The sequence below is a fragment of the Rhinichthys klamathensis genome, unplaced genomic scaffold (assembly GCF_029890125.1).
Source record: "Rhinichthys klamathensis goyatoka isolate OS25496 unplaced genomic scaffold, OSU_Roscu_1.1 h1tg000165l_1, whole genome shotgun sequence".
NCBI classification, from domain to species: domain Eukaryota; kingdom Metazoa; phylum Chordata; class Actinopteri; order Cypriniformes; family Leuciscidae; genus Rhinichthys; species Rhinichthys klamathensis.
Window position 1 is genome coordinate 4,297,204 of NW_026606697.1, and position 12,006 is coordinate 4,309,209.

The following is a 12,006-nucleotide window of genomic DNA, read 5'->3' on the forward strand; positions in this document are numbered from 1 at the left end:
ATCTGAATGTCTTCTTGAGTATGTAGCCTAGGTGTTGTTAAAAAAACAAACTGTAAGAGTTGAAAAAATGTTGGCAATCTCAAAAATATGATCCAGCTGTCTGCGTGCTGCAAGCTTACTGGTAAGTACCGTCCTCCGCTTGCACTGCTCCTCAACTCCTCCTTGTTTCTTCCCCGTTAGTGTGAACGGAGTCTCAAAGACAAAGCGATTGATGTTATGGCACTTCTCGAAGTCCGTCTTCCTCTCCACCAGCTCTTTCTCATCAAAGAAGGGCTTGACATACGTGACCTGAATGTAGGCAAACTTTGGGTCCAGGTCTTTCTGGTTAACCTGTGGGTAAAAAAAAGTATATGTGTGGCTCCTTTTATTTAAAGAAAGTGAGTTTACTAAGAAATGGGTAAAAATGTAATGCGTTTCCAAATGTTAAATACGCAAAAATATGCAAAGACTGGAAGCTAGATGTGCCTCCAAATGTTTGTGCTTGAGATAAACAACTCTTTCCTGAATGATGACTCAGATGTGCTGCTCTTCATGGTCATTTCATCTCAACACAGGAAGCTGCACAGTGAAATTGAAACTTTATAACTCACTTTGTTGGAGTCTTGGATGATTTTGACGTTCTCTGCTCCAAACTTTTCTCCGTAGAGGCTTGTGAGGCGAAGGGAAATTTCAGGAAGCTTTGTGAGCTTTGGCTCTTTGTAAATGTATTCTTTTCCATCCTCTTCTTCAAAGAAACCCTGAAGTCCCCAAAAAATCGTAATTGTTTTAGTTGCATGATTGACATGTGTTGTATTATTGTGCTGTGTTATTGTGATACATCTATTTTGATGATCTTTACATACACTTATGTTCAAATGTCTGGGGTCAGTAAGATAAAAAAAGAACACATTTATTCAACAAGGATGCATTAAATTGAAAAAAGTGACAGTAAAGACTATATAGTTTTCAACCAAAAAGTTTTCTTTTTAAATAAATGCTTTTCTTTTGAACTTTATTTTCATCAAAGGATCATGAAGACATGAGTAATGATGCTGAAAATTCAGCTTTGCATGACAGGAATAAATTACATTTTAAAATGTATTAAAATAGAAAACACTTATTTTAAACTGTAATATATTTTCCAAATATGACTGTTTTTACAGTATTTTTTATCAAATAAATGCAGCCTTGGTGAGTACAATAGACTTTTTATCAAAAACATTTAAAAAAATGTTACCGACCCAAACTTTTGAACAGTAGTGTAAAAATGTTTTCATGTGATAAAACATATTTCAGCTGCCAGACTCTAAAGTGCACAATATCAGTTGCGCAAGCGATACACAATATCAATAGTTTACACAGAGAAGTCATTTTGGGAAGTGGTAGCAAAAAGCAAGTCAAATCTAAACAAGCATAAACCTACCTGTCCATAAAAGGCGACTCTAAAGTAAGACCCCAGCAGACGTCGGCCAGACTTTATTACCTCTAATATCTTCGCATAAGCTCGCTGCAGTGTGTCATACAATCTCCTCAGTTTCTATCAGAGAAACAGAGAAATAACAGCTCTGTAAGAGAAAGTTTGAGAACTGCTGGCATGTCATTTTCAAGCACTTTCTGTGTAACAACGGCAGTTTTCAGCTTTTTTGCTTGAAACTGTCAACTTTGGATTGCTTAATATGAATTGTAAAAAGCATAATGCAAATCAATGAAACTGACTGCTTTAATTTATTAGCATATTTATCAACAGGAAAGGGTATAAGACAAGAAAGATGGGGAACAAGAGTAGGAAATGAAAAGTCTGATGTGATGAGTGCATTAACCACTAGGCTGCAGGACTGCAACTGTGTCATCTTTAAAGTGTGTAGACTTTAATAAGGATGTGTTTGTTAGCAGAGACAAGGTACATAGTCTAAAGTCTCCTGCTTACAGTTTTCCTCAGAACTGTTAAAGTACTTTATTAGAGTAAAGTAGAAGCACGTATGTTCCTTCATGACATAGTCAAATAAATCTTCCTGTCCGACATTGTGGTGCCATCACTCACTTCCAAACATGACATGGAAAAAGTGTCAAAACAAATTGTCAATATGATCATACTATATTCATACATGGGTGTCATTTTAAAAAATGGATATGGAAAATCAAATGGAAGAAATGGAATCTAATTAAATACAGACACTTCAAATAATTTAAATACTTAAGTTAAAAACCAGTTTAAATAATGACTAGCGAGGTGTTAAAAGTTAATTTGCACAAGGCAACGGTAGAAAAGAAACACAGGTTTTCATATTTGCTCACCTTTGTAAGCATAACACCCCCTAAACATTGGTTTTGGAGATAATGATATCTGATTTTAAAGCTGGATCAGATTGTATCCATAAACACATATGAAGTCAGATCATTTAAGGACACGTAGGGATGGGTGATGCCACTTAAATTGCTTTCAGTCCGATACAAATATCGGCAATAGTGATAACAATTACAGAACACGATCAATCATTCAAGAATTTTCAAGTCATAAGTAATACCATCTAAAATACAAATCAATACATTTCACACACAGCTTTGTTGTTACTGTTGCGCTTTGAAAGCACTGACAAACCCCACACATACATCACTCTTTTCCCCTCACAAAAAGCAAAAAATCCTTTTCATTTGTGAAGTGAAATCATCCTGTACTTTCTCTAACCATTGTTTAGAAAGCCATTCACAAACACACTCTCCAACATGGAAACTTTCCCACAGTGCCAGCACTGTCATGAGAAGTCATGCTTTGTTTAAAACGGTTCCCTCTTCCAAAATAGGCTGGCGTCAGCAGGTTTTTTCAGAAGATCCCACTCTTAAAGGGATACTCCACTTTTCCACAGGCGCAGGTACTTAGTCCCGGTCACGTTGGAAGTTACCGAGCTGGGTACTATTTTCAGGCGCTGCGTCATATCATTGCGCCTGCTGCACTCATGGTACGGCAGTAAAGTTTCTTGATTATTACGCAGGAATGAGAGTATAGTTCCTAGCCATATCAGCCTAGAAAATCGCAACTTTACATTTTCCGTCGGTCTTAGTGCACGATGTAACTACAGAAGAGTCAAGTTTTAAATAGGAAAAATATCGAAACTCTTTGGTCATTTTTTTTTTTAGAAATGCTAATGGTCTTGTCCACTTCAATGATGTATGCTAAGCTATGCTAAAAGTGGTACCGCCAGAACCGGAGATCGGCTGAATGGATTCAAAAACAGTAAAACTCAACAGTTTAACTCTGGGGGAGTTGTAAAATGAGCCTATTTCCAAAAAAAAGTGGAGTATCCCTTTAAGTATCTATTATCACGCAGTCCCTATATATTTCTAAGGGTTTTTCCTGCAACATGATTTTTTCATACCTATTTCTACGTTTTCCTCATTTAACTGAGAAATGACAGTGAAACTGAGGCTCTGTTCATAGTAATACTGCCCTCACCGTCCACACAAACATCAAACATTCAGTCCTCTCAAGTCCGGTCAGAGTGTGCGTGTGCTTCCTAAGAGTTAAGTTATTGAGAAAAGAGCTTCTGTCAAATACAAAACCACAGGTGCCACAAAGTCTTCTACCCACAGTGCTGTGAAAGACTAGAGAAAATGAAAGAGTTGGGAAACTGGCAATTGTAGAAAAATTAGTACATTTCTTTAATCTGCATTGCATAAGTGCATCCTGTTTTGTTTTTTTTACCTCAAACTCATGCCGTTTCTCGTAAACAGGAATTATGAGTCTCGCAATGTGTGTTATGAGTTCAAACCTCTCAGCTTTCCATAGACCCTCAACACACACCTCCAACTGCTCAACCAGGACATCCTGTCACAGAAGAACAGCTGAAGTTTCACAAATGCAACTTGTTCATCAAACATGTTCTTGTCAGTCTTTTATGGGGTTAAAAATCACTATGATGCTAGAATGATCTGTATGGTTTTTTTTTTTTTTTTTTGCATTGATAAAACTCTCCCAGCGTAGTTTACCTCAGTGTAGTACACATCTTGCATCCCTACATCTTCTTTCATAGCTCCTTCTTCATCAATGTTCTGGGTGATTCTCTTAAAAGCTGTCAGTCCACTCGGGAACAGCTCTGAAACAATAAGATAGCAGAATATGTGTCACTATACTGAAAAAAGATTAGCAAAAACTCTTTATATATACAGTTACAACTAGTGCTGTCAAATCGCATCTACCATAAAACTTTGTAAATACATATACACTGCCCAGCCAAAAAAAGCCGCTGTTTGGATTTAAATATGCAAATGCTTAAAGTCCCCCTGTAGTCAATCATTTTATCCCTTAACACTCATCTTTGATCACCTAAATGACATATAAAAAAAAAAAAATTCCTATGAAAAAAAATGATCCATGCTTTAAAATAGCTTGAATGTAACTCTGCACCCTTGCTTCATTTAGTATACGCGGTTCTATGCATATGATAATTAGCCCCGCCTCCACTCACTCACACCAGCTCAGAGACTTAGTTTGATTGGTTACGAGGTAGTTTGTGACGTCAGAAACACCATACGATTTCCAACCTCGTTTTTGAGACTGTCTTTTTTTTCACTGCAGTTTTAAGGAGAAAATACTCTGCAATGGTGTTGACATGAATTCGAACATGGTTGGTTTGTCTTAGAGCAAATTAAAAACACCACATAGACATTTAAACAACATTAAAAACTTGATTTTCACCACAGGGGGACTTTAAAAGTCTATGACTGGATCATTATTGCAGTGATTATTATGTTTCTAGCATGTTATGTTTGGCGACAGTTCTTCTAACTCTAATTGATGGAATGTGTAGCTTTTCATTTCTTAAACAACCATGTAGGAAGAAACATCATGGCCATATTCCAGGATGACAATGTCAAGATTCATCAGACTCAAATTGTGAAAGAATGGTTGCGAGGGAGCATGAAGAATCAGTACATTAGCACAAATACAGTTTGGGGCTACTTTACAGTACATAAGCTAATGCTATATTAAAGTTTGCTCATGAGGGAGCTGATTAGGATTACAAAATAATTGCATCACTGTTGCCAACACATGACTTCTGAGAAACACACGGCAGTCTTTTCAACAATGCCATTTTTATCTCTGGTTTCTAGAAATGCAAATTTGTGGAACCTGCGACATGTTTTTAGTTTTGCATTGGCTCTGAACAAGCATAAACCTACAAGCAAGTCACTCTGAATTGCCAGCAGTCAATGATACATGTACTATTTAAAAAAACCTCACAAAACTTACTACATACTGTAATATTATGTTTAAAATATAAAAAAGGAGAGAGAAAAAAACAGGTTTACTATGCTATCCATAATAGCTCTACTATTCGTGATGCATTGTTTGAGACTTTGCATTGCCATTTGCATCGTGCACCTCACATTAGGTCTAAGACAGTAGAGTGTTTGTCCAAGCAGGAGCCTTATTTGCATGGGCAAATAAGGGAAATCACACGAGCAACAGGAATTTATTGTTTTTGTCTTGTCCATCTATAATTGAAAAATTAGGTGGGAATGAAAATAACATTGTAATATGAGGTCAGACTTGCATTCTGATTTTAATTCAGCAATCAGTGTAAACTAAAGTTAGGGTTGATTTTTTAGGACACAGTAATTTAAAGAAGAATGAATATGTTCCAAACAACTGAGCATGAACCCTTTGTTGAAAGTAAAGAAACCTTTGCAAACTTACTTTTCCTGTGCAAATACTCTGCCACCAATGCAGCAACATGAACATTACACATAGCAGCCTGCGAAAATACAAGAGAAGAGAAACATCAGAGAAAATAAGGTTCACAGAACTAAGAAAACAAATCTCATACATAATGATCAGAATTTAAGCTCATCAATCTTTAGGTTTCCGTCCACCAAATTTTATTTTTATCAAATAAAAAAAAAATGCTGGATAGGATTTTTGATTCGATAAGAAGACATGCACATAAACTACAATGGAAACACATTTCCCTAATAAATCCCTTGATGCACAACAAAAGACTTTGCCTCAACAGTGGATGTGATTGGATAACTGGACTAACCAGTGGACCAATCGTATCGCACACCATCTCAAATGTTGGTTTGATCATTCTGAAATCTCTGAGCCAAAGTCTGTCGTCAGAATGATTTGGTTTAATTCCCTTCCAGAAGCGTCTCACATGATTGTTCACAAACACCAGCATCCGAACGCAAGAAACCATGACAGCGTTTATTGTGTTTCATCCATTCGCTCTGAGACGCAAGTCATTTATGATGGAGGAAAAAAAAAAAAAAACACAGTTTCTTCCCCAATTGCAGCAACTTCCATTTATATTACATATATTTTGTTCCAATTCTCTCAGGAAGTGACGATTGAGTTCTCTTGAACACATGGGATGGAAACGCTGATTTATTCGCAAATGTTTTACGGGATATTCCAATTTTGGATGGAAACAGCTGACGTCAACTCATTTTGCTATACCATCCAGAAAGCAATCAATTGTGTTCAGTACAAAATTAGGTCTAAAAAGCACATATTCTATGTGGTAAATATATATTGAAGAACACTTTGCATTTATATGTTTTAGGCCATCCACTGCAGAAGGCACTAGTACTGTTTCATTATCTTTTCCATTCTTGGATGTATTCCCTGTGTGTGACCAAAATAGAAATATAATAAGAGAGTGTGGCCAGGAAGTGACCTTTAATACAGTCCAGTTCCTGTTTTTCATTTTGTGGGGGATATATTTATACGAAGAATCAAACACTCCTGCTAACCTAAACATACCAGAAGAGTACATAATAGATTAAGCCAATTTGTAAAATAATTAATGACACAAGTAAACAGACCAAGTAAACAGCACTGAAAGTCTCTTGTGAACTATTGTTGAAAGACTGAGGCTTGATCGGTGTTCAGTCAGGCAAAAGTGCAATTACAGGTGCTCATGATTGTTTAAAGGTTAACCTGAACGTTATACCACCGGGAGAAGGTTTCCAGAGGACGGCCCGTCATATAATTACTGGCATTAAATATAACTGATCTGTAGTTTTTGCTTAAAGAATTCCCCGCACAGGGGGTCCAATACTTAGTACTTAAAGGGTTAGTTCACCCAAAAATGAAAATGCTGTCAGTAATTACTCACCCTCATGTTGTTCCAATCACGTAAGACTTTCGTTCATCTTTGGAACACAAATTAAGATATTTTTGATTAAATCTGAGAGCTGGATCACTCCTCCATAGGCTTCTTAAGGGATCGAAACTGGCCGGCCCAAAAGTTATGAAAGACATCGTTAAAATAGTCCGAGGGACTACAGTGGTTCAATCTTCAGTTTATCAAGCGACGGGAATACTTTTTGTGCGCAAAAAAACAAACAAAAATAACGACTTTATTCAACTAATCATTTCCTTCTCTGTGGGCCGTGATATTTCACGTAGTGATATTCCGCAAAGCTTCTAGGTTGTACGTCACGCATCACACACATGACCAGCGTCAGCCAATAGTGAGTCTACGTGTGACGTGCAACCAAGAAGCTTTGCGTCTTACTGTCCAGCTATATTGGGTGCAGACAAGTTTTGGTCGGCAATACACAGTTTTGGTGAACTGATGCAAAATGTATTGCTAATCAAATTTAAGACTGAATGGAACAATGGATGATATCATTTTAAACATCTGAAAAACAAATATTGTGTGCATTTCCTGGGAAATTTTCATCGTAAAGCAGGCGTATGCTTACAGCTTCAGGGTGTGGTGAGGTGTAAAATTGGCTTAATGACAAATCATTGACATTTCACGCTAATTACATCCATGCACATTGTGTTGAAGCCAAAACAAGTTCAACACATACAAAGAATCTTTCCAGTTCATTTCCACATGTACCAACAAAACAACTTACCTCAGAAAAGTCCCCGTTCTTACTGTGTGCTCGTGCCATGCTGTCTAGCCAGGTCCGCCTGAGCTCTGGAGTGCTGGCGTACGATCGGGCGAGACTGTACTGCAGGTCGAGCAGCATTTCCGGGTCTTTTTCGTGCTCGCGCATCTGAGCGGTGGCCATTAAAACCGTACGGATTCTCATCGTCAGACCCTTCACTTCCGAGGGAAACGTTGTGGTCTGGGGAGACATATAGATTTCATGTTATAAAAACAGAAGCAAGAATACCTGCAGTTTTGGTAAACTGATTATTATTGTAGGTGTTATGGCACATTCACGAGTCACATGACTCACAGCTTTCACAAGAATGCCATGTAGACTGTATCGTGTGCTTTTAAAAAAGCTGAATGTGGTATGCAGGGCAGGAATGGAGCGAGGGCTGTGGGAAGAGTGTGTCATGAATACCACCTCCGTGCCACACCGGCCTTGCTCCATTCCCACAGCTCTTGGCTTCGCCCTGCATACCACATTCAGCTTTGTTAAAAGCATGCGCCACACCATTCTCAAGTCTCACGGAGGAGCTCCGGAAGGATAAAAGGAGGAGCAATGACACTGCAAGATGAGAAAGGACCAGGCATGGACTTTATTTTGTTGCGTTTTATTATGTTTATATGCGACAGTTTTCCACGTTGGGCTGCCGCTTTACTTTTACTTTTTTTTTTTTAAACTTTTTTTAAGGTTTATGTTGAACGTTTGCCGGTTCCAGCCTCCTTCCCTGAACTATGAACACTGTTACACTGAACTTTCGAAAACGACGTCTCTCAAAAACACATTTTCTCTTCCACTGCATTTTAGTGTTTTGGAATTGTTTTTGCTATTATTTTGAAAATATTATCTCGGTCTTCACAGAATGTGATTTCTGTGATTTAGTACACAATTCGAAGCGGAATTATCACAACCAAGCAAACCTCGCAGTCATTAAAACGTATCATTTCAGAGAAAAAGTTTATTAGCAGATGATATGTCTATTTACTGCTTAAATTAATTGAACTTTTTCTCCCGGTTTGACTGACGAGGCTTAAGTCTAGTCCCAGACTAAAATGCATGTTTGAGCTGGTTTAACTGAAAGCAACTTGCACTGACACATCTTAAAATATGTCTCAAGATACACACTAGTAATGTTTTGTCAAAGGCACGTTTATAAAAGCTACCTAAATGTCCTAATTGAACTAAGGCCTAATCCTGGCTTACTCTAAGCCCTGTTTGTGAAACCAGGCCTTTATCTTCTGGAATAATTAATGTCATTTGTTTGATTACCTCTATTCTTTTCATTTAAATGTGTGTAAATTTACGGTATTCTCTTTAATTCATCATTTTGATCACACAAGTAAAAGAGGGAGCACGTAAAGCCTGTCAGTATGCAGGCGGCATGCACATTTATGTTGTTTATTTTTTATGTATACAGATAAAGATTGCGAGATTTATACATTAGGCCGCTGATGTTCTGGACAGCGCAAATGTTTTTCTGGTTACATGTTTAGGTCCCACTTTATATTAAGTGGCTTAAAGTACTATGCACTTACATCTAAAAATAAGTACAATGTACTTATTGTATTCATGTATTGTAAAACACATTGCTGCTATTGAGGTGTGACACGGGTAAGGTTAGGGTCAGGTGTGGTGGTATGGGTCGGTTTAAGGGTGGGTTAAGGTGTAAAGGAAGGGTCAACAGTGTAATTACAACTGTAATTACATAAATTAATTACAGCTGTAATTACATGCATGTATTTTTAAAATATAAGTACAATGTAAAAACATGTATGTACACAATAAGTCCATTGTATCAAATTATTCATTTCAATGTTAGTACATAGTAGTTAAAGCCACTTAATATAAAGTGGGACCCATGTTGAAATTAAATTATGAAGAAAGATGGACTGGTATGGAGCCCTTAAACGGACATGGTGGTGAGATAGGAGGGGAAAGAAATATGTCAATGCTTTTTTGTAATCTAAAGTTTTGCGTTCCCCCGAAGAAACTTTGCATTTGCTCGCAAAACCTTTGTGCAACATATTTGCTAAAGAACGGAAAATGATTAACATATAATTTCTCCTCCCATCTCATATTTTTGTTCATCCCCATGTCCCTTTAGGGGCTCTGTAGACGCTTTGATTTCAGACAGTGGCTTTCAAAAAGTGGTGGAGCACATGTAAGCGGCCCCTAAATGAAAATTAGGGTATAATATACTGTAGGTAGTTTGACAAGTGACTGCAGATTCCAGCTAGCAAACTCTACTGCACCTTCATGACTTTATCACTGTTGGCAAAGTTGTTGATGATGGACAGTGAATCCTGGAAACGTGAGCTGCCGGTTAGCGCCACATCAGCGATAAGCTGGCTCACAGCGATGATGATCTAACAGTCAGAAGACAAAATATCAATGCAATATTTTAGAAACATTCTTGAGTCACCCAAAAAAGGCACTCAGACTTTCAGAAAATATGAATGAAACTATGTTTTAAATTAATGCAAAGGATAATTTATTCCAGACAAATGTATTTATATATATAGAAGATAAATATGAAGATAACTATGGATGAAAATGTTTTAAATGAAAGGATGAAAAACAATTTACATATATGAAATATAATAGGTATATATATTAGGTATTCACAGAGTGAAAGTGTAAAAATAAATAAATGCAGTTTTAAAAATAGGTCTAAAGCATTGTAAATTCATTGTGAATGCAAAATATACTAACAAATGAGAACCTGTTTTCATTTATAATGAGGATACAATCGAAATGTATAGTATAAATCAAAAAAGTTTAGTTATTGATTTGCATTGAGTATAAATGGTGCAGATTCCTTAAGACATGTGAGAGAGTGCAATTGAGTTGAAGAAAACATCAAGTGAATGTGGCTTGACCTGTCTCACTGGAACAATGAGGATTTATTACGCTATTACAACTACATCGCATGCTTAAAGGATTAGTTTATTTACTCACCCACACGTCATCCAAGATATTCATGTCTTTCTTTCTTCAGTCGAAAAGAAATGAAGGTTTTTGACGAAAACATTCCAGGACTTTAAAAAGTATATCAATGTTTCTTTGTTTTTTGAAAATGACCGATGGTTTGGCTAGATGAGACCCTTATTACTCTTATGATGGTAGAGTGTAGATCCTTTGAACTGCAATGAAACTGCAATTTGGACCTTCAACCCGTTGGACCCCATTGAAGTCCACTATATGGAGAAAAATCCTGGAATGTTTTCGTCAAAAAGACGAAATTTCTTTTCGACTGAAGAAAGAAAGACATGAATATCTTGGATGACGTGGGGGTGAGTAAATTATCAGGAAATTCGAATTCTGAAGTGAACTAATCCTTTAAGCTCCTCGTGCAAACATTTTATGCTTTTGATAAGAGCACATTACAAGACAGTGAGACACTCAAAGTAATTTTAGGTACACAGAAATGTTTCGTGACGCATCAGATCTAAGCTTGTGACACATCAGATGGAGAATTTTTTTAAATTCCAAATTTAAAACACACACACACACCTGTGAAAAAACGTATAATGATAAATAAACAAATATATATACATACATACATACATACATACATACATACAGGGCTTGACATTAACACCCACCATGGATTTACTAGCCACTTTGGTGGGTTGAATTTTATATATATAATACATTTTTCAATTGTAGTCTTTTAAAAAGGCATCTGAAATAATAAACTAAGTGCACTGTAGTGTTGTCAAAAATATTGTTTTTTCAATACATACTGTAGATACTGAAATATCTGAAACGCTTAATACTAATTTTCCACAGATTAGATACACGATACCAGCTGCTCTCTCTCTCTCTCTCTCTCTCACACAAAGTGAGTGACACTGGAATTTCGGCGTGGAATTGCGCTTATTGCACATATTTTTACTCATTCCTGCAGATTTTGCGCTCACACCCAAAGTACGTGCACATAAAGCCGCCTCTCAGCACTAAATTGAGTTTTTTGTCGCTGCTAATTGCACTTAAACAGTCAAATACACACAAAATAAAGTATTCACGTAAACAGTCAGTTACGTTCTAAGTGAAAGTAAACAGTTGAGAAAGAAAAAACAGGTCTTAAAGTGACAGCAGCCATTCTGCCACATTCTGCCAAATTATGAGATA

The 12,006-nt window shown here is 36.9% G+C and overlaps 1 protein-coding gene across 5 annotated transcripts in view; it reads right to left on the reverse strand.

The window, feature by feature from the left end:
• dock11 (dedicator of cytokinesis 11) overlaps positions 1 to 12,006 on the reverse strand; it is a 101,727-nt gene that overhangs the window by 19,571 nt on the left and 70,150 nt on the right. For 4 of the 5 annotated variants that reach the window (XM_056259290.1, XM_056259288.1, XM_056259289.1 and 1 more), the window contains 8 exons: positions 10,125 to 10,238; positions 7,849 to 8,064; positions 5,675 to 5,732; positions 3,964 to 4,070; positions 3,680 to 3,802; positions 1,403 to 1,516; positions 591 to 737; positions 120 to 330 (listed from right to left, as the gene is read on the reverse strand). In XM_056259290.1, coding sequence (XP_056115265.1) covers positions 120 to 330; positions 591 to 737; positions 1,403 to 1,516; positions 3,680 to 3,802; positions 3,964 to 4,070; positions 5,675 to 5,732; positions 7,849 to 8,064; positions 10,125 to 10,238 — 1,090 coding nt within the window. The remainder of the gene's footprint in view (positions 1 to 119; positions 331 to 590; positions 738 to 1,402; positions 1,517 to 3,679; positions 3,803 to 3,963; positions 4,071 to 5,674; positions 5,733 to 7,848; positions 8,065 to 10,124; positions 10,239 to 12,006) is intronic. The other variant, XM_056259291.1, reaches the window with a different exon arrangement.